Source organism: Botrytis cinerea, chromosome 13 (genome assembly GCF_000143535.2).
Source record: "Botrytis cinerea B05.10 chromosome 13, complete sequence".
NCBI lineage: Eukaryota > Fungi > Ascomycota > Leotiomycetes > Helotiales > Sclerotiniaceae > Botrytis > Botrytis cinerea.
The window spans coordinates 235,158-257,718 of NC_037322.1; the positions used below are offsets into that span (position 1 = coordinate 235,158).

Sequence of the window (22,561 nt, forward strand, 5' to 3'; positions counted from 1 at the left end):
ATATAGAATAGGAAGTCGAGCATCTATATATACCTCTCTCCATGTATTTATCGCATCAAATAACCTCCCAGTAAACATAAACCTATAAACAGGCCCCAACAAAGTCTCACATCACCATCTCATCCACGTCCCCACCGTAATAGCACTGCCACTAGAAAAACCACTCACCTTGTTCTTCCCAGACCTCAAAATCAGCGTTCCCACGCAGCCCGTGCAGTTTGTGCAGGTAGCCGAATCAAAGACAGAAAAGAAACCCAAGTTCTAACCATATTCTATCTCTCAAACGTAAAAATCCCATATCAGAGACATCTGACAGCACGCAGCTTTACCACTTGAACTTTCAGCTAAAATATCACTTGACATTTGCATACGAACTTGGGCTTAGATTTAAGCATGATTTACGCTTGCATCAAGTCCAAGATCTTAGAATATGCTCAAAAACTTGACCAGACTTAGAACCAGGCTTAAAATAAGCCTCTTTCACCGAATATTACACTGGCAATCGCTAGACCATGAAGTATTTTCTCATGTAATAAGAAGACGTGAGAACGGTGAGGCATGAGGCTCATCTGAATATGGCTGAGAGAATCAGCTTTCTACTGAGACAAACCAAGAGTATGTACGAGGCGTGGTTGTTGGTTGGTGTGCATATTACGAGATGATTCAATTCCCGAATGCGTTTCCAATGTTGATATTCGGAATTAGGCTTTTGTGGAATGCGGGTAGATTCTTGTACAACGTGAAATCATGCGTATTACCTCTAAGTATCAATACATTACTATCGTACTTTGACGCATGCTGTTTTAGTGGTCGAAATTTTCCATCGTAAGTAAGCCTACCTACCTACCTAGCTCAACTCTTCGCTAGCAAACAAATCCAGACTTATTCACGTTTGTTATCCTGAGCGTTCTAAGAGTATCTCTCCGCCAAAAATAAACCCTACATGACGTGTCTCTCACTCACCTCGCCTCTTCCGCCTCCTCCATCTTCTCCTCAATGTGTTCTTGGCATAACCATCACCAACTGAAACTTTGCGGAGCGCGCGGGGCTGACATGAAAGAAATCCAATCACGATATCTTCCGATAATAGCCATTTTGCGGATGCGTAGATAATGGTTAGCAATTGCTAATAATGGATATATGTTTCAGCCCTATATCCAGAATCTGCTGCGGCGTGGGGCGCGGGATGATAAGTGGTGAGACATTGATGGATGCGTGGAATGCGTCGCATGAGGGGTAATAGAAATCATCACGTGTCACGCATTCACGCCAACATCTTGGGGGTAATATTTAATCGTGACAAACATACATCTGTGTCACGACAGGTTGATGACTTGGCTTTTGGGTGAGACTATACGAGAATTCAAATCGTAGTCTCCCGTCTTCCCGTGTTCGTTTCCGCCTCAATATCGTGACCCGAGTTAAAGAGAAAGAATATGATAGAATTTTACGTAACGGCTTGACTATGTGATTTTTGTTCGTATTCTTTCCTTGAGATCGATGTTAATGTTGGAGTTCCTAGAGAGATGAAGAGATGCACAACTATGTTTGTAGAAGTATAGTCCCTGTTCGTCTGTATTCTGTGATGAGCTGAGATGTTTGGTTCAGCCTCTTACAATAAACTCCGAAGTGCTTTTCGTATACGGCGGGGAACCCTGTTGAGGCTTATCAGATCCGGTTGCTTTATGTTTTGAATCCACATGTCTCATAGACCCCGATGCCCTTACCAAAAGTCTTACGCAACCCCATTCCGTATTGTCGTTTACAAAGATGGTTATGCGAAGCATCTGTCCCAAGCTCAAAGCATCTTTCAAAACAGTAATCATCTATGCTTCTACTCTGCATGATGTGATATCAGAGATAATGAAGTCATTTTCTCTCCTTGTTGCATCTTCTTTATACCTCTAGTCCTTTGTCGATATCTACTGGGTCCTGACTCCTGAAGTTCCAGAAGCGAGAAGTAGATTAGGTTTGAAAACATCCGATGTCTTCATGTCCAAAGGTCTCTAAAAGCGTAAGTTATGTTGAAATACTCGAACAACTAAAATACCTCAGAAGTTAAAAAGAACATCTCATTATCAGACTGCAATTTGAACTCTCGCAAACTCTAATAACGACAACTCAAAGATTCATGGCCCAACTAGGTAACCACAGTTGTCTGGGTAGAAGTAAAGCCCATACAGTACTGCTTCTTTCCTCATTGATTTTCAGTACACTATATGTGCAATAAAATCCACCTTCCTCACTTAAAGTTCAAATTGTCTCCTCTTCTCCTCTTCTCCTCTCCCAATCTTCCCACAAAGACCCATCCACAGGACTTTCCCAAACTTCTCTTATGATCTCCCGCATCTCCTTTCCCACAAACATCCAAGCGATCACCCAAGACACTTCATCGACCCCAACTCCAGCCCCCTCCAGAACCAAACATCGCAGATGTTCCCTCAATCGAGCCCACCATTCCAGACTCTCAGCTCCATTCCCACCATCTTCACAAAACTCAACAACACGCCAATATTCTTTCCCGCGGAACACAATCACCCCCTTCATATTCTTCTCTCATATCCAGAATCAGAAATCCACTCGAGCGATAAAGTTATTTATTCCAAGCGCTATCCTTCCTTCCAATCTCTAAGCGAGCTAGATCATAGTAAAAAAAAAAAAAAAAAAAACCGCCATAGAATATGCCATTACATTCCCATCACCACTCTCTCTGCATGAACAAGAATCCCCATTTTCAATTTTCAATTTTCAATTTCCATTCTTTGCCACCAATAATAAGACTCTCCATCGCCCAGCCCTGGCAAGTATGAACAGGTCGTCGAATTCCATCCAAACCATTCTCTCTAACCCACACATATATATCATCATCATCATCATCATCAGATCTTTTTTCTCTTCTCTTCTCTTCTTTTCCTTTCCTTCCTAGAACAATCAATATCTACTCTCTGAGTGTTAGCAAAAGAACGAAAGAAAGAAAACACTCAGTACATACATAATATGAATTACAAATCGCCATCTCAAGATAGCAAAACTTCTTTAGTTCCTAGTTCGCACTTCTCCAGTTCTCAATTGCAATTCTTCCTACTCAAAACTCCACCCCCCCCAACACACTCAACTCAACTCACATACCTCTTTCTTGACTTCTTAACAACACCAAATTCTCACTCCAGTGTGAGAGCACGTTCTGATACAATACGCTCGCTCGCTCGCTCGATCGCTTACCATCAAATCTCTCTCCCTTTCTCCCTCCCCCCCTCAAAAACTCCACATCCTTCATACTAAAGACCACAAGATCCAACGTAGTAGAATTTACTAATCTTCCACTCCATTCCCTCATTCCTCCACTTAGAGATAGAGATAGACATAGGCTCTTTTCAAATATACATCACATCAACATTAAGTTGTGAGGTTAATGTGCATCATGTTAAGTACAACTAAATCATGAAAGACATAAAATCGATGACTAAAATCCTCACACATCTCCAAGTCTTATTTAGTTACTTCACTTCTCACCATTCATCACAAGTCTTAAGCTCAAAACAATTATCAATTAACAATAACTTTACAACAGTATATACAATCAATAATACACGCCATCTATCATTTCTTTCTTTTCAGGGTTTTTTTTTTTTTTTTTTTCATTTTAGCATTTTAAGAATTTTTTTTGACATTTCTTGAAAAACCTCCCCACCATATTTATACGCCTTTCCAAATCATGTCATTTTATCCCACCATACCAAATCCTAGTGCTCCACAAGCTTAATTCTTGTTGTGTATTCGTCTTGTAATGCTCATTCCGAGATGGTGATTCAGTAAATACTAGATCAAAGATAGCAAGTGCTAAAATACACCAACAAAATCCATTTCTTGGACAGCTAGAGCTAGAGAGGTATTAGGAGGCCTATCGTCAACTGTTGATCGGCTTTCCAATACCTTTTTCTGCTCTTAAATCTTTCGACTAGAAGTCAATCTCATCCCTGAGCTCTCGTTTTCTGTCGTGATCAGTGATCAGAACATCACCGAGAACTATCCCATCCACCCCACCCCACCCACTCATGACTCATTCATGCATCAGAGGGAACAGTAAATTGCTGTTTTCATCACAGCTAAAAACTAAAAGAAATAAACATCCCCGAAAAATCTCCAATCGTAAATCTTTTTGAAACAGGAACAATATACAAGGAACATAAAATTGGTTTTGGTCGAAAAAGATTTTGACACCTGGGCAAAATCGTCGGTCTTGAAGATTTGATTCTGGTCGTGAAGGCAAAAAGTTGGTTCATCGTTCGTAGAGTAGAGAAATTGTAAATCAAAACACCAATTCCCATAAAACAAACTTTTATTTTCAATTTGTGCATTTATCTCTGTAAGCAAGGTTAGAATTGCATCATTGTATCAGATTAGGAATTCAACTTACTCTGCCACGTCGACTGTTAACTGGTTCTTGCATATACTGCATGTTCTGTGTAGGCAAACCATTGAAACCATATGCTCCCATACCCATTCCCATATTGTTGAGACCAGGGGCTCCAAATGAGCTTTGTCCTAGCATTGGTCCCGGGCTCATCTGCTGTGATGGAGGTTGGATAGGGCTGGCATTTTGCATTCCTCGATATTGGTCTGCTAATTGTGGACTACTAAATGCACCGAATCCTGATTGCATGGTAGGATAATAGCTGCTGATCGGAGGAGTACCTCTTGCCATGTTCATGTTTTGGTATTGAAATTGTTGCATGTTCATTGGTTGCATCATGGGAGTAGACGATTGTGGAAACATTGAGTTTTGAAGCGCGAATTGTTGGAAAGGTTGAACGTTGGAATCCATGCTGTCAGTCCTTTGCATACCCATACCCATGTCATATGCATTTTGCTGCATTGGTGGGTTTTGTTGCATCTGTGGATAATATTGATTGGAACCGTATTGTGATTGAGGCATGTGTTGCCCAGTAACTTGACTTTGTTGTGATCCAGGTCGAGCACGGTCAATTGGTTGCTGTTGACTGTGCTCTCTGCTTGGTCCGGCACTACCGTTACGAGTTGACAATCCAACCTCATCCATGAGACGCTTATAGCCCTGTGCTGGTTGTGCCTTGAGACGAAGCAAAACGTTTCGAACGTTCTCAACGACCTTGCTTCGAATAGACTCGTCAAAGAATGGAGTGGTAAGTACTTTGAAAATCAATGTAGCACCACAAGCTTGGTCGGATAAAATGGCTTCGAGAGTTTCGTCATCTTTTGAAAAGAACAATGCTTGAAAGATTTGATCGCGAGCATCGTTCTCTAACTTTTGGTTGATGACCTTGAGTACGGTGAGGTATGCAACCTTGTGCTTGCAAAGGTGGACAAGGTTTGGTACTAACTGAGGTGCAAGAACAGATCGACGTTGTGGGAATGTGCAAGTGTCCAAAAACCAAGTCAAAAGCAAAGCACCATTGGCATTGGTAGCCAATTGAACGCTGTGTAACGCAATGGCGGCTGCCAACATCCGTTGCTGATCCTTGGTAGAGTGATGACTTTCGAGACAAGCTCGCATAGCTCTGGCGCCATATCGACCTTCAGAAATAGGCTTCATTTTGCTAAGCATAGCTTCAAATATAAAGTCATTGTAAGGCGAACCAAATTTCAAGCAGCATTGCAAAACATAATTACCGTATTGATCAAGGAACAATGGCACAGTGTATGGCGCCAGATTCTGAACTATCATAGTGATCTGCTTGGGGGTTTTGCATACATCAATGATTTTTTGTGCTGCCCAGGTACCGTTTTTGTGTACACCAATTTCTGCCATGTGAGGAGCAATTTGCTGAAGCATAAGGTCTCTGGTATCATCGGAGCAATGTTCAAACAACTTTTGGACAACAGTGTTTCCGAGATAGTCAGACGATAACTCGGCAACTTCTTCAAGCATTTCCATAGCGATAGCCTCAATCTCGGCTGGCGAACAACTTTGATTGTCAATGCGCTTCCTGATATCTCTGAGCTTAGGAGCATCATGAACTCTACTGTGGCTTGGTTCTGCAATTGCTGGTATTTCAGACTGCCATTTGTCATATGAGATTGAGGATTTGAGGCTTTGGCCAATCTTGATCTTATCCTCGGCAGTGGCTCCGAACTCGGAAACTATGTTCAAAATATCAATCTCGATGTCCTGGAGTCGTGGTGAAGGAGGCTCAGTAGTTCCAGGTCTTGAGATAGCACCCAAGGCACCATTGGCGTCGGTCACATTTGCACCGGAGTCCAAACCCTTAGAGAAAGGATCTGGGCTTGGCGAAGGAAATGCTCCGTCAGGACCTGGTGTTGTTGCTGGAGATACAGGTTTAGCAAAGTTGATTCTGACTGGTCCTGCCCCTGGGAAAATTTCCTTGTTGTGCATCATAGCCTTTGCCGTTATGGCACTATCAACGTGTTCATAATTGACGAACCCGCAATTCTTGTGCGTGAGAACCCTTGCCGATTGGACTGGACCATGAACTTTGAACAATTCTGTGAGGGTAGAGGTTGTTGTTGATGATGGAATGCTTCCAAGCCAAAGAGCACTAGTTGGTCCCTCCAAATTGTCATTGGGTGAAAGGTGTTCATTTGCGTTGTTTGAACGTCCTAGACTCATTGCGGCGACAGCTTCTGGAAGACCCGAGAACTCATCCGCTTCTCTCAACTCAGAGGCAGTAATAGTGTTACCAAGACGAGACGACGCTGCAGGATAATAGTCACGCATCAACCGTGTATTTGGTGAATCGAGAACACCGGCAGTTCTGGCTCTTGGTCTACTTGCAGAAGCTTGGCTGACATATTGCTGCATAATTTGCTGGTGTCGTTGCATCTGCTCGCTATTCTGGGCCAATTGCATATGTAGCATAGCAGCGGCTTGAGCTTGAGCTGCTTGTGCCTGCTCGTAGGGCGTCATGGGACCCGAATAGTCGTCATCATCCTCATCCTCAGCATACTTCTCCTTGGCGTTGACAGAGTAAGAACGGAAACGATTTGCCTTGTGCGCATCAATAAGATTGTATATGGGATTTGCCAGTTGTGCTCGAGGAGGTTGTGGAGTTTCAGCAAGACCCAGGTAATCGAGAGTCCGTATCTTATCATCATTGTTTCCATCTCTCGAGAATGAAGATTGTCCTGGGGAATCAATGCCGTTGGAGGATTGACTAGCAATACTGTGCAAGGTCGAGGTCCGTTCACGGCCGCCTGAAGATGGGCCCCAATTGGTGAAAAGTGATGGGTGACCAAAAGGCGACGTTTTATACTGGGGATTTTGAGGGGTTGAACCAGAACGTAATCGATTCAACAATCCCGTGCTAGTGGATGGATCACCCAAATCGCCGAGATTTGTTGTTGCAGATTGGAATGGACTCGGTGAAGGTGTGGGTCTTGATGTCTTCGACGAAAGACCCAGACCTGGAGCTGCATTCAAAGGCCCCCCTGACGAAAATCGAGATGGGAGTGTGCCAGCACGACCCCGACGTGTCGGTATCGTTTCTGTCGTTGGCAACTGGGCAAAGTCTGGAAATCCATCCGTGGGAGACTCTGGTATAGTTTCTCGAAGTGGGGTAGAATTGCCACTGGTTGGAGGTCCCCAGACATTGCTACTAGTGAAACCCCCTTCTTGCACAATTTCTCGTGTCCTGTCGATGATGCCATCAGTACTTGTGTGATAATTAAATAGTGAGAGAAAAATCATACCTTTTTGCGGTTGGAGGATATCTATTAGCACTTGACTGTGTGTTAAGCTGATCATGCGATGGAGAACCAGCTCCCGATCGCGTGTTGCTGGCCATTTTGCCTGCGGAATTTAAGGGTAGGGCGCCATACGGCGATCTCAAGGAAGGAAGTCCTGTCGAAGCTTCGGTGGGGGAGGTGTTGGCCGTTGAGGAACCCGATCGAGGGAAACCAGCGGCCGACTGCGGTAGATGGGTAAGATTAGGATGTTCAGATCTCTTATTTGACATTATAGATTATTCGGTCTGCAAAACTCTCTCGATTTTGCACGAGAGATGACAGATCAGTTTATTCCGAAATCAACAGTAGATGATGTCTTGTTTTACGTCGTAGCTTTGACAATCGTCTTGGCAGCCCGTCGAGATCAAGGAATTTAGGTCCGATTAAATCGTTGGTGTGAACTAGTAATACGAGTGCCCAAGTATTCAATCCAAGTAAACTCTGTGCTAGATAAAGATTGTGTTGGCAGGGTCGACGGAGTTGTTCGAGAAGATTCTTCTAGTGGAAAAGAGGAGGATCTAATTTAGACGGCGAACTCTTCAATGGGCCAAATCAATGGCTTCCGGCAAGAAACAAAAGTTAAAATTGAATACGTCGATTGAATTGAAGGAAGGATTGATGATCCGATGAGGGCTCGGTCGTCCTGTGAAAGTACAAAGTCTGGTGTTGATGGCAAAAGGATGATACCGAGACGAGATTTGTGCTTAGATTATAGCTTTTTGCGGGATTTCGAGAATCTGGGACTGAACGATGGAAGAAAGGGTTTCGTGTGAAAGGATGGCCTCTGTTGACAATTGGTGATTTAAGAGTTTCCGTTTCAATATACAAACCTTCATTAATACATAAGAAGAAGTGCTGGCATGAGGGACGAAATTATGAAGTGAGCCCGAGGTACAAAACGAGAGAGAAAGTGATGGTAGTTGTTCGCAGTGAAGATTTATTAAGCTGGGTCGAGAGGAAGACGAGGGAGATATTAGATATTCATGGATTGTTGAGATGGACCGTGTCTTTCGAAGGCATTCGCTTATTGCCCTCTAGTGCGCTGTGCTGAAACCACCAGAGCTTGCTGCTTGGACGAAAATGGGCACAGGTGGAAAGGCAGATCCTTGACGGGATGTCCTTGGTTTCTGGGTAATGCGAGGGAATCTGGTGGCCCGTCGAACGGCGGGAGGGACGGAGGACGGAGGACGGAGGGCGATGACAATACAAGGAGAATGTGGCTCGCAGGAATATGGCTCGCAGGAATATGGCTCGCAGGACGGTCAGGCAAGAAGAGGGACGGACGGAACGGTATGGCATCGATGCGGGATGGGGTGCAAGCTGTATTGGTTACGAGTAGTGCACGTCTAAGTTTGCTAGTTAAATCTTATTCACCCACACAATACAATCAGAGTAATGTGGCCTCCCTCACGTACGGATGGCCTCGCGTGAATGGAGTTTTTATATACGTCGCACGTCTTTGATCGACCCCCAAAGAGATCAATCCAATCAATCAACTGCAGCCATTAAGGGGGATGGATTAAGGCGACGGCATTTGATTCGACCGTTCTGTTCCGGCTCTTTACTATTCTTTTGCCTTTTTCACTAGTGCTAGCATCGTGCACTTGTTCGATTCATTCAACTTAGCTTTCTTCTCGAAGGCTCTTCGCCCTTTGTCTGCTGTGGTAGTGAAGGTCCGTCGGCCCATGGCGCGTGGTATGGTGGATTCCGGTACCAAGCTCTTTCTCCTTCAAACACCCTTTTGCCTGACTGACACCTGGGCATCGAGGGAGCGAATTTGTTTTATTTTATTTTATTTTAGGACACTTCTTGGTGCGATGCGAAGGCGGTGGTACCAAGCTTATGACGACTAGAAACTGCGCCAACTGGGACGATGCATCGATCAGAGAAAGGGAGGGCAACGGCATCACGGGTCACGCCCACATGGACGCAGAGAGTCAAAGAGTTATTAACAAGTGTGCTAAATGGTAAATGGTAAATGGTAAATGGTAAATGCTAATAAATGCTAATAAATGCTAATAAATGCTAATAAATGCTAATAAATGCTAATTAATTGCTAAATGCTTCTAGTCAACAATCACTATTTCGCCGGTCGCTACGAATCGCATACCCCAAAATTCAGATTCAAATATTTGGAGGCTTCACCTCCCTCCATGTACTTTGCATCCAAATCTCCCATTGCCTGCTGCAAGAGTTTCTCAAAATAACATCTCACCGCATATCAGGTACACACCCTACATGCTCTGCACATATATTTCCGAACGTCACAGTACTCGCACTCACACTCGCACTCACACTCGCACTCACACTCGCACTCACATTCATGCAGCTGGTAAGGAATTAATTCTGTTCGAGTGACCGCCGTCTAACCACAAACACCATTGTTAGCTCTCTGTCTGTCTCGACATAGCCTTCTTTCTTCTCCCTCACCGAGATATCCTAACCGTTTCTCTGCATGCTTTCGAGAGACTTGGGACGACGAGGAGTTCTATTTCCTTATTGGGTCTAATCGCCTCTCCAGACATTTGGGGTCTGTTTCAGGATTGGAGGTGCGGGATTGATGCAGTGTCACAATTTCAATCGTCCTGCATTTACACCAATGGCTTCCATCCAATGACTTGATTCCACTGCAACCTTCCCTACCAAACCTCCCCTATTGTGAATCTGCCCACAGGTGCAGAAATGAATTCTCCAATCCTTTCCACGTCACTTTTGTTTTATGCTTATTATCTCTCCCGGCCATGCCTGAAAAAGCCCCGGTCAGTGGGCGGCATCATCATGTTCGTTTATCGCTTCGCCCATCACGACTGCGCTGAACTTTGGAAAATAATGCATTGATCTTTGACTTGTTTTGTATGACAATGGGACACGCACGCACCGAAGCTAAACAAAGAACTAGAGGCCAATCCAACTCCTCAGATCCTTCGACCGGTTTACTTACTGGTCCTTAGGCTTCGCAAGCCATTCGCAAGTCCAACCCTCGCCTTGAACATGATATGCCGGACTCTTGCCCCTGAAAAGTTGGCAGTTGAGTCCGGAGGGTAAGGTTGCGCGGAATTTCTTCAATTGATGTCTTGATCTTCTGTGCCTAGGTATATTTTGACTCGTACATTGGATTACTTGCCAGCTTTGATTGGCTTTCTCGTAATGATGGCTTGTAAGGTTCATAATCCCCAGTCTCTGATTGATCTTTTTCTGGTGTTCGATTCATTTTGAAACGTTAGCTTGCATACCCGGTGTGGTAACAAATGCATAACTACTATATATGTGAGCAACTCCAACCGCGTCCATCTCTGCAATTGGAAAGCTGTACAGCCCTGTCGTCTGCTCCAAGAGCACATCTTTTTTGCTCGGAAGGGGATACGCTTTCATTGCGAGACTCATCCTTGAGACGATTGGCATTCGGCTTATTAGCTTGTCACGGTGATATCTGAAATGCTGCTAGCGAACACAGGAATGTATTTTAGTACCAAAAACATAGGATCATCGCTGAAGAAAGCGTTATATTTGCGAAGTGCCAATGTTTGAGATGTGTTATAGTTCTTCTAGAAGTTTTGTGCATGAATGATAGATTGATACTATGACTTTCAGATAAACTGTGAACATCGAGCAAGTTTTATGAGACTTCCCTGGCGTTCCGAACCCTCTCGTAAGTTTCTATTAATAAATCAAGAGGGTCAAGGAAAAGTGTCCTCAACATACATCTTCAAGGCTGGAAGTCTGGTGCCGGTAGATGGCGAGAAGGATAACCAGGGTTGAGATGTCAAAATCCACTCAACTCGTACCACACTTTGTAAATAAATGGATCATGTGACGTCAAGATCAGCATTTAAAGTTGTGTTCGAGCAGAAATTTTAAGTCATGTGTTAGGTGACGATACGGTGACCCTTCCGACAGGTACTTCTTTGGCAGTTCTCATGTTTATGTGTCGCCGCTTTATCAGCTGCCGCGTGGGTTTCGTGTTTGAGCCGTTAAGCGGCGTCGCGACTGGGCGAGATCGCCACACGTGATTCTGGGGATATCAACAAGACCGGGAAGGTACGGCTTAAGGTTGTTCCGCCATATTGATTTTCGACAACAATAATTGTGTTTGAATTTCAACATTGCAAGATGAGTGTCGCATTCACATAGCGTATATTGGCTACCGGTAGTGAATTAAAATATCGCGCAATATTCGGCGACAATATTCTTCCCCAAACTTGTGACAGCGCATTCAAAATAATTCAGCCAAAATGGCCGACGATATCGATGAGGATACGCCAATGCGAAATGAGGAGAATTCATCCGATGACGACAGCGGTAGCGACAGCGAACAAAATGGCGGGGATGGGGAAGGCGAAGGAGAAGGCGAAGTGGAATGGATGGTCACATCACGACAAAAACGTTCGACTGCAGGAAATCGATTGAATGCTTTACTGCAACAAGAAGAACCAGATGATGAATTGGAACTTCTATTCGCCGAAGATGAAAATGAAGAAGATCATGGATTCGTTGATGTGGAGGCCGACTCTGATGTGCAAATGGATTCATCCGATGACGACGACGACCAAGGACCTGCAGCCGGCGCAGATGATCTCGAAGGAGAGAAAGAGTTACAGCGCAAGGAAAAGGCAGAACGATTGGCCAAGAAGCGCAAGATGAATGATGGCATGCCAAAGATATTCAAAAAGAGAGTTAAGATCGATCCTACAATTCCTTCGAAACCTTCTCCTAGACCAAAGAAAAAGTCCGAACGCGCTTCGTGGATTCCAACTCCAGAGGATGCGCCGACTCGAGCTTCGGCTCGTGGTACTACCCAAAAAAGTAAAGAACAATTACATGCGCAGATGATAGATAGGGAAAAGAAGAGATTAAAGCAATTGGCGAATATGGAAAAAGCAGCTGCAGCAAAGGAAGCTGCAAGGAAACCGGCTCTGACACAGGAAGATAGATTGGCAGAAGCTGCAAGGGTAGAGAAGAGTAATTCCAAGAGTCTAAGTAGATGGGAAGAAGCAGAACAACAAAGGGAAGAAGAACAGAGGTTAAAGTTGGCGGCATTGCATAATCGAAAACTAGACGGGCCTGTTATTACTTGGTGGAGTGGACGTGCGATGTGGGTTGGAGGGAAATTAATTACACTTGGATCGAAGAAACTCAAACCGGATGAACCCAAGGAAAAATCGAAGAAGAGAAAGGCTGGAGAAATGGAGGATGAGAGTGAAGCTGGGTCTGTAGAACCAACTACTTTGAAAGGAGCTGCTACTCCAGGTTCGGCTACAAACGATACGCCAATTGGCGATGTAAAGGACTCTACACCTGGAACCGCTTCTGGAGTCACAAATAGTGATGTGAATAAAGATGGAATCTCATTAAAGCAGGAATCTACATCAACTTCTCCAGGCAACATTCTACATCCTCCACATCCTGAATCACAACCTACTAGTGTTCTCAAACCACCACAGCCACCGACTCTTCCACCGTCAACCAGCATTCTTCAACCACCAAACCAAACATCTGGAGTTGTACCAAATATAAGTGGTCTTCAACCACCTCAGCAAACCACCGGTGCCGTTCCCCATATAAACGGACCCCTCCAACTTCCCCAATCCCACAATCACGCTGTTCCATTCATCCCTCTCCAAGCTCCTTCCGCTGTCCCTCCATTCTTCCTCCAACCCCCGTCCCTCGATGGTTCCAAACCTCTCCCCGGGTTTCAACCTCCAAATACAAATTATCCTCGTCTAATGCCCTCCCAAACAACTCCTTTCTCTTTCGCTCCTTCTCAGCATCACTCACCGTATTCTCCGGCCTCGGCTCCTCTTCCCCCGCCTCCTCCACAGCCACCTGTTACGGAATATTCATTGAGGAATTGTCTAATTCTTACGAATTTTAATGATGACGAAATTAAGAATAAAGATGTACAGACAAGGATTCTTTTCAACCAAACGTTTCCTAAAGCTCCTAGTAAGTTTTCATTGTCCCCTAACCATTTTTTCCTTCAGCCCTTCCGTTCTCCTCTTCAGGTACTATATATTTTTCTTTTGCCCCTACTAACCCCACCCCTTAGCGAAAACCAAATCACAGACACACCCACCACGCACCCTTTGTGCAATAACACACTACCCCGCGAAATTTCGTGATCCCAAAACAGGTTTACCATATGTAAACTCGTATGCATATAAAGAGATACAGAAATTACTGAGAGGAGAATATCGATGGAGTAAATTACTCGGTGCTTATGTTGGGAATGCTACTGTGGCGGCGAGAGGAGTACCTGAAAAGTTTTTGAGGGGTGGCGAGAGAAATGTCCCACCAGCGATAGGCACGCCAGGAATAGGAGCAGGAACTGGAACACCTAGTACAGCAATTGGAAAGGATATTTCAGTGTCGGGAACAGCGATATCGACATCTACACCAATCCGTCATCCACAGCCGGCGCAGATGGAAGGGCATGGGAAGTGAAAGAATTACTTCGATTACGCATTTACGGTTAGTGATGAGGCTAGAAATATCTAGCAAGTTAAACTCGGCATTTACGAGATAGGACCTTGCGAGAGGTGATAGAGTGAGATGGTCGTCCCACCAAAACTCAATGAGATATTATGCACAGGCGTCAGGTGTCAGATATCGGATATTAGGAAGGAGATAAGGTGGAATACTTCTTCTGGTTATAACTAGGTCTCTACCAGCTACTGGCTTCTAGATATTGGATATTGGCTATTAGCTATTAGCTATTACTTTCTAGCTAACTGCTACATATTGTATTGCTTCTTGCTAGTTCTGATTACTAGATCTATACTTGTACTCAGCTCAACTCAACTCAGCTCAACTCAACACGGCTTAGAGATAGAGATAGCAACGAATAAATGAACGAATGAATAAATCAAAGAAATAAATTGAAACAATTTATTAACAATTTCATCTGCGGATTTCTATTTCGTTAGGTGGCTTTTGGTTGTGATTATGTGGGGGTAGATGGATATTTATATATGTGTGTGTGTGTGTGTGTGTACATGTATATGTCATGACCTGAAATTTGCTTTGCCTTGTCTTGTCTTGTCTTGCCTTGCCTTGCCTTGCCTTGTAAGGAAGATGGATTGCTGGATTGCTGGATTGATAGGTAGAGGGAGGCTTGGGGTGTGGGTGGGTGGGTGTAGTGAAGAGACATATAAAGAGAGGGGGGAGGTATATATATATATATCTCTCTCTCTCTCTCTTTAAACCATCGCAACCATTTGCACCATTCAAATCCCTAGAAGTTTGAGGGTGTGGTGTGGAAAGAAGATGGAGGAGCTCGAGGGAGGGAGAAGCTCTGTTTGTGTATCCTTCTGAAACTGTTCGGGAGAGGGTTTTCGAATTCCTTCTAGCTTTGATCTGGATTGTCGGTATAGGAGTCATTGTGTGGTTTTGGGTGGTTAGATACTTGTATAAGTTATAGGATTGTATTAGCCACTCTATTTTCTTGTGTCCTGTCCTGTGTTATTGCTTCGTGCTGCGTTGTACTGCTTTCTGAATTCTGCAGGATTCAAGAACTAGAGAATGAGAGTCGGGGGATATAGATTTCAAATGTTTGGATCTTTGTATTGGTTAATGTTATATGTGGTCTTTGTGTCTTGTTTATAGTTGTTGTTTGCTGTTTTTCTTTTTGCTTTTTTTTTTTTTGGCTTGCTTGTGAGGCTGTTGGATGGGTATGTGGTTATATGTGTAGGTTACCTAGGTAGAGGTAGACAGTTGTGTAGTTATGTGTGATTGTAATTGGGATTGTGATGGTAAATCCATTCTCCTGCATCCTATTCCATGATATACCACTTCCTGCAAGACCTAAAGAATGAGAATCTTGGGATAGACTTCAACTTGTAAATGTCCCAATCGACCACACTCTTTGTATTCTTTGGCCTGTTGATGTTGATATTGATATTGAGTAGGGAGATAGTTGTATATGTAACTTTTGACTGTGATTTTATTGCGTCTCATTCTATTGAATTATGCCACTTCCTACAAGGAACGAGAGAATGAGAATCTTGAAATCGACTCTAGATGTCTGAATCAACTACAGCAAGAGTATTGATTAGGTAGGTACGTACTGGCTGTCTAGCAGCCCAGAACCCAGAACCTGTCTCGTGACCTAGATTAGAAAATATGGTCCGAGCTCCTTGTTCTGCTTTACTTGATTTTATTTAGGTAACTTATTGTAACTTATTACTGTATCTACTGATAACCACGACCATGAAAGTTTGAAAGTTGGGTTTTTGATGGGGATGAGGTATGTGATAGGGTAGGGGTGGACAGTGATTGTTTGATGGCGCTGGGTATTTGTTAAAGAATAAAGGATGAATGAATGAAAGAACGACTTGGATTTGGCTTGGAAGGTGAGCAGAATTCATGTGATGGGGAATTGAATGGTGGCAGAATGGGTGTGGAGTTCGCTTTTGAGAGGAGTGGGTAATTTGAAGAGAGGTGAGAAGAAGAGGAAGGGGGAGAGGGAGTGTTCCAGCCATAAAAGATAGGCAGAGTCTGAGGAAAACTAAGGCTTGAGAGGTAGTGAGATTCAAAAGATACTAAGGCTTAGGGGTTGGGATGGGCAGGGAGATAGGGGAAAGAATGGAGGAGTTGCATCCCGTGTGTGAAACTGTTCTGGTAAAGACAGCATGTGCAATGTGCAATGTTTGTTTCTTGGTTGCAGGAGTGAAGGAAAGGAAAGATAGCCTTTACTAGGAGGTCGGACGGAAAAGAGAACGAAATGTTTGAAGGAGAGTGTAGGTCCAATGGGGGGAGGGAGGGAGAGCATAGGGCATTGCATGCGCTATTTTTTTAAGGAGGAAATCATAAGTATAAGAGGAACTTTGTGCTTACTTTCTTTTGCGGCCAGAAGACTGGGATCTAGGGTCCAATGGTGAACTGGATCTTGTTTCCTTGATACTGAAGATACCTGGCAGAGATGAGGAACCAGCTTGGTAGTAGGTAATTTCTACACATCATGAGTTGTGATGCTTTTTGTTTTGTAAGCAAGCAAGTGCTGAACTGGAGAATATGAGAAGAGTAAGAGCAAGCTAGTGCTTACTTCTCTTGCAAATAGCAGATTGAGGTCTACAAGAGAGTTAAGTCTTGGATCTTGAATCTTCAAAGTTGTGTAGAGATAAGTGACATTCCAATACAAGTGTTTTTAATTGTCCGAACCCAACTGGAACGTTCGGATCGTTTAAACATTGAAAGCTTGGATTTGGTCGGCTCAGAATATTGGATACCCTGCCATTCACAGTAAGCCCATTGTAGTTTGGTGGTATAATGGTTTTAAGGCGTGATGAGTTGTGATACTTTCACTTTGCGAGCAAGTGCTGAACTATCAGCCCTGTATCCTACACATAGGGATTCTCCTTTAGGATCAGGACTTGATAACATGGTCAATTCAAGCTTGAAGAATGGGCAAAAAACACAATTTTTATATTGGGATCGATACTAAATTCTTGTTTCTGCTGATTTTGTCTGTATTCCGTTGACTTATCTATCTTCATGCGAATCTGCGCTCATTGCCCATTCATTATATCTTTGTCCATTCATGCCAGCCCTCGATATTCTCACGGTCTTCATTGCTCCAGCCCTCACCAGTATGGAAGTCCAATACACTGGTTTTTCGTGCCGCTATCCTCCTTCCAAACTATTTGCATATTCGGACCTCCACCAATTTTTCATACCATTCCTCCGCTATCCACTCTGCCCCAGATATCATCTAAGCCGCTACAAAAGACCTAACCACCACTTTATTGGCCGGAATTGAATGCTGTACATTCAAAGCAATGCCCACATCACGATATGAGAGAACAAAATCCTTCAATCTGACAAAATCATCTTCTTTCAACTTTCGCTTCTCCCAGGAACCCACGTTGGATGCTGTGAAGTAAAGCTTTTTTAGCCCTCCAAACAATGTCCAGAAGGTTATGTCACGTACTTGCGCAGGGAAGAAACATGCGTGCAAATCAGAAATATCGAGATCTAGACCTTTGGTGGAGACTTCGCGAATATCTAAAACCCTGACACAGGCAAGTCCATTGGGCAATGAAGAATTGATTTGTTCCAACCAGCTATTGGTCTCTTTCATTCCCCAATTTGGTATTTTATTGAGGAAGGTAAACGAGGCCGTGTCGATCTTAGGGTTGAAGATTAACGGCATCGGGTTACGAGTGCCGTAGAACTTGACCATCGCTCGGAGACGAGGCTTGCAGATAGTAATATAGTTCATATTCCAGTACGCTCGACTGTCACTATCTACTTTAAAGATTGCTGGGATTGTGAATCTATACTCGTGTTGGCGACTGGCTCTTGGTGAGTTGATCAGATCGAAGTTTACTGTTCTTGGTTTCGGTAAATAGTATTCGTAGATCATGTGTCTGATCTCGATAGGAACGATACGCAACAGATTTCTTTGGCTTGGGTCGATTGGGACAGCGGGAGGAGGGTTAAAAGCCTATTATTTCGTTGGAAGTTAGTAACGACACAGACGTATACATGATCAAGGGGCTTTGCATATTCTGACTTACCAAAAACATAATGCGATACTGTGACATGTAGTCATTAGGAGCGGGAGCAGCATTGATCGCGTTGCCATCGGCATCTCCGCCGACTCTATTCTCTCCATCTTCTCCTTGAGGAGAAATAGCGTTATCGGCAGAGATGTCATCATCCATCATACCTATGTCTGACATTTCGATGTCGTTGTCAGATTCGTATGCCCTATTTCCTTCGTGAGAAGAAAGTCTGTCATCAGCTGGGACAATGTCATCCATCATTTCTGCATCGGCCATGTCGAAATCGTCGTTGATCGCATACTCTCCATCGTACATCTGATTTTGAGAAAGCATATCGTAGTCGGCATGGGAACCTTGATCTGCGATCGGGTTTTGAGAAAGCGTGTTGCCGTCAAAATGGAAACCTTCATCTGCCATCTGATTTTGTGAAAGCATTTCGTAGTCGACATGGCGACCTTGATCTGCGATCGGGTTTTGAGAAAGTATGTTGCCGTCGACAGGGAGACCTTGATTCTGCAATTGCAGACGCATACAGCCGTCGTCAGGCTTACCTAAGTCGAATCTATCGACGACATGGTGGGCCATTGTTGCAGATTTTAGAGGTATCGAGAACTCGAGAGAAGCCGCAGGATTTGGATTTATCGAGTTAACAGTAGAGAGTTTTGGAAGACGAAACGATCAGTAAAATAAAGGAAGAAAGTAGAAGGGTTTCAAAATTGTTCCCAAAGATTTTGGAATTCAATTTTGATATCACAATTGGAGATCGTGCGTTTGGTCGTGGAAGTGCAAGAGCATGTTGTGGAATCTTAAGCGATTTAATTTAATTCAATTCAATTTTGAACTTGGTTATGTTTTTCCCTGTGTATATCTCATTAGGGTACTTGTATGAATACTTAATGCTCTTCTCTATATTCTGCTCACTGTTCTGTTCATTGCTCTTTTCACTGCTTTAGCCACGGCTCTACCAGTGGGTGTATGAATTGACAGAACACTTCTTAACTTTCAAAATTTGCGACAAATTCATTGTCCAATCTCTAATGAATATTTATAACAACTGCTAAGATATACAAATCATTATTTCAGGAGGTATTCTAGAGCCTATTTTTGTAGTGTCCTGCCAGTCTGTACGCCCGCTTGTGCTCCTCTCAATGTGCTATTCAATGCTCCTCTTACACCTTCTTCCACTGCCTCCCGCTTCGAATCTCCTCTCGAGTGTTCAAACTTCATTACAGCAACACGTTCTATATATTTTAATATCTAGATAGGTGCCTAGATAGCTAGATGGATTTGACGAGAAAATACCTTCCTCGTGGTAACACAGATTTTCGTCTGTTTAATATCTACCAATGTCTAATTAGATATCAAGATGTCTAGATATATAATCGACAAAGTAGGTAAAACTGTCTCGCTAGGGAATGTCTTTATTATTATTGCTATGGCAATACTTGCACATACACAAAGACCTGTGAATCTACATCCCCAGATGTCTAAATCCCCGAATCCACAATTTAGATAATTGAGGAGACAGCTATTGTGGGGTATGGGGTATGGGGTATGAGGTACAGGATATGAGGGAAGGGGATTGGATTGGAGAGAGGGGATATATCTTTATTGTAGTAATGGAGGGATGTGGAGAATGTGTGCATAGAGTCGAAATTATAGTTGAGTGGTGTTGCGATGTTTATGATGTTTATGGTGTTTATATTATAATCTTCCTACTTCTCTTTTCCTCAATATCTTTTTAACTCAATCAATAAAACGCCTTCATAATCATAATAAACTGCCTAGATTGATAATTGTTCTTACTAGATTTCTTATAAGTAAAATCATCTAAATCGCATAGTGGCGTAGTATCAATTCTATCTTTCCCCTCGATTTGTTTTTTGCTTTATTAGTGCATTGCATCGCGCGCTCATCTCGGCTTCGCTCGGGAAGCTTCAGCTCCGAACAAATGCGGTATAGCGTTCGGAGCATCTTAGCTCTTAGTAAGGTTATTCTGACTTCGGGAAACGGGGCTCAACTGTAATAAGTCTGTAACCCAACCAAGATCGAACTCAATCAATTATACCAGCGACTCGGAGGAATAAGGATATCTATCTGTCATAAGTGAATCTGCGTATGAGATGAGCAGGTATGGGTTTCTTAGCATATCATTTTTGTATTCTCGAATCTAGAATTAACAGATTTCCTACGGGTAAGGTTATAGTTAGCTCGTATATTTCACAGCAACGTATTGCATCAATTATCCTCTTATGAAATCTCTCAATAGAAAACTAAATGCGTTACTAGTAAGTAATCTTCAGTTTCCCACTTTAGCCCTTACGCAGTACCTTCTCATTAGCCGGCTATTTTCTTTCCATTTCGGCTCTCTATTCCGCTGCAGAAGCCTAATGATGAAAATGTTAGACGACTATAGTTGGACAGCTAGATCAGCTGAGATTCGAAAAATCTGACAGTTTACCTGCAGGGGGGTTTGAGAAAATTCTACCAACGTCTTTGCCAGACCCTATGAGCATGCCTTTGGTGTCGTTCTATTCGAGACCTTCATTGGGTTGGATGAATAGGCCTGTGACGCCGTCGTAGAATCTGTCTCTAGATTCCTACAGCTGTTGTCAATGCTATTGCGCTCGAGGACACTTTCAAAGAAACATACAAACAACACCTCGCTGGTCAAGCTTGCAATTTTCAACGAGAAATCCTGTCGTAAGTGCACTGAGTCCCGCATTTGTGCCTCTTAAATGTCAAACGGCAGGGCGATTTGGAACACAGCGCACTGTAAGGATACGGTATATAGATGCTAGTGGAAACTATTCACAGCTTCACGTACCTCGTTTTCCCCTTTCAATTTTTCCATGATGATTTGGACCTTTTCTCGGATTGAAGAACCAAGTGCAAACCCTGCAGCTGTGGTATTAGTACCTCCATGATGGATTGCACATGAGGCTTTTCAAAAGAGCCAGCGTGTCGACACTTTTCAATGAGGAGGATATTTTCTCGGGTATCCAACACTACATATTGTCTTTTATATTTCCCTACGGATACCGATTCCGCGTGAATTCTGTGGAACCACATAAAGTAACACATCCTGCATTGAAAGGTACGGAAACTATGTATCAAATTAAGGGGCAATGAAGGGTAATTATGTTTTCCAATTAGCTATAAAATACCATCCTTAGGTATTTAACCCCTCCTTAGCATTTGTGAACTTTCGAAACTTTTCTTTTTGGGATTATTGAATTGAGCTCCAAATTTACCCACCAAATCATTACTAGGCTCGCTAAGTATAGTGATCCCGAGTCCGAACGAAGATGGAAAGGTCGCCAAATCACCTCTACTCTACCCCGTAGTCCTAGGAAAAGTCATGATTGATAATCATTTAGAGCTGATTCATCCTCTTCTGCTGGTTTTCGATCTTTCAAAGCATTATTGGTACTCCAAATTGGCATTGTAATAATTATCGGATTTGTTACCTTATGACTGGCCGCCCAGTCAGTGTTCTTGCCCATCACCTATAGTACGATAATTACTCGTCTACACTACTGAAACGTAGATACTGCAACAACTCTTCCATCTATCCTACACTTTCTTCAGCCAAATACATCATCATGGGGAGTCAACAAACGGGTATCGAGGAAGCATCAACCCAGCCTCCCAAGCTAACTCTATCCGAGTTCAAAGCTTTTAACAGACTAGCAGACCACATGGATTTATTCGTAAGGACTTTACACGATTGATTCTCACAGCCCATCCAGAAAAATACTGACAATTTCTCCTCAGCATAACAATTTCCGCATGATGTGGAACGAGATATACAGCGCCTGCAACAACAACAAACGCCCCAGCCACCAATCCATTCACGCATTTCTCAACCTCGCCGAATCTTTCTGCACTCAACTCACCCTCCATCATACAATTGAAGAGCGGCACTTTTTCCCCGAGCTAGCCGTGCGAATGCCAGAGTTTCGCGAGGATCTTGTTGGTCAGCACCGTGAGATTCATCATGGACTAGACCAAATGCATCAATATTTGAAGATGTGTCGCACTGGTGAGACCGAGCTTCAGCTTTCACATTTAAAAGTTTTAATGGAGAGCTTTGGGGAGATTCTATGGACACATCTGGATGATGAGGTTAGAGCTTTGGGGGCGGAGAATATGCGGAAATATTGGACTCTGCAGGAGATGGCTGAACTGTATCATTAAATGTGTTTTCTGTCACTTGGTGACACGGAGGGAGCTGATAGGATACAAATCTTATTAGTGCAGAAGATGAAGATGGTTGAGGTGAGAAATCATCATCTCACCGAGAAGTGGGGGCGGATGACATTAAAACGTATCAG

At 43.4% G+C, this 22,561-nt stretch overlaps 5 protein-coding genes across 5 annotated transcripts; 2 read left to right on the forward strand and 3 right to left on the reverse strand.

The window, feature by feature from the left end:
• Positions 1-2,675: 2,675 nt before the first annotated feature.
• BCIN_13g00610 (hypothetical protein) lies at positions 2,676-3,082 on the reverse strand. Its single transcript, XM_024696619.1, has 2 exons — positions 2,993-3,082; positions 2,676-2,938 (listed from the first exon to the last, which is right to left on the reverse strand). Exons 1-2 carry the CDS (start codon positions 3,014-3,016, stop codon positions 2,735-2,737), a joined length of 228 nt encoding a protein of 75 aa, XP_024552432.1. The 5' UTR covers positions 3,017-3,082; the 3' UTR covers positions 2,676-2,734.
• Positions 3,083-4,187: 1,105 nt separating this feature from the next.
• Positions 4,188-8,674, reverse strand: BCIN_13g00620 (hypothetical protein). Its single transcript, XM_001546020.2, has 3 exons — positions 7,687-8,674; positions 4,418-7,628; positions 4,188-4,364 (listed from the first exon to the last, which is right to left on the reverse strand). Exons 1-3 carry the CDS (start codon positions 7,950-7,952, stop codon positions 4,359-4,361), a joined length of 3,483 nt encoding a protein of 1,160 aa, XP_001546070.1. The 5' UTR covers positions 7,953-8,674; the 3' UTR covers positions 4,188-4,358.
• A 3,140-nt stretch (positions 8,675-11,814) lies between these two features.
• On the forward strand, positions 11,815-14,587 carry BCIN_13g00630 (hypothetical protein). Its single transcript, XM_001546023.2, has 2 exons — positions 11,815-13,665; positions 13,769-14,587. Exons 1-2 carry the CDS (start codon positions 11,955-11,957, stop codon positions 14,161-14,163), a joined length of 2,106 nt encoding a protein of 701 aa, XP_001546073.1. The 5' UTR covers positions 11,815-11,954; the 3' UTR covers positions 14,164-14,587.
• A 3,435-nt stretch (positions 14,588-18,022) lies between these two features.
• BCIN_13g00640 (hypothetical protein) lies at positions 18,023-18,904 on the reverse strand. Its single transcript, XM_024696620.1, has one exon. The coding sequence runs from the start codon at positions 18,807-18,809 to the stop codon at positions 18,156-18,158; it is 654 nt and encodes a 217-aa protein (XP_024552433.1). The 5' UTR covers positions 18,810-18,904; the 3' UTR covers positions 18,023-18,155.
• A 2,728-nt stretch (positions 18,905-21,632) lies between these two features.
• On the forward strand, positions 21,633-22,560 carry BCIN_13g00650 (hypothetical protein). The gene is made up of 2 exons (XM_001557126.2): positions 21,633-21,937; positions 22,002-22,560. The coding sequence occupies exons 1-2, from the start codon at positions 21,830-21,832 to the stop codon at positions 22,422-22,424; spliced, it is 531 nt and encodes a 176-aa protein (XP_001557176.1). The 5' UTR covers positions 21,633-21,829; the 3' UTR covers positions 22,425-22,560.
• The last annotated feature ends 1 nt before the right edge of the window (position 22,561 follows it).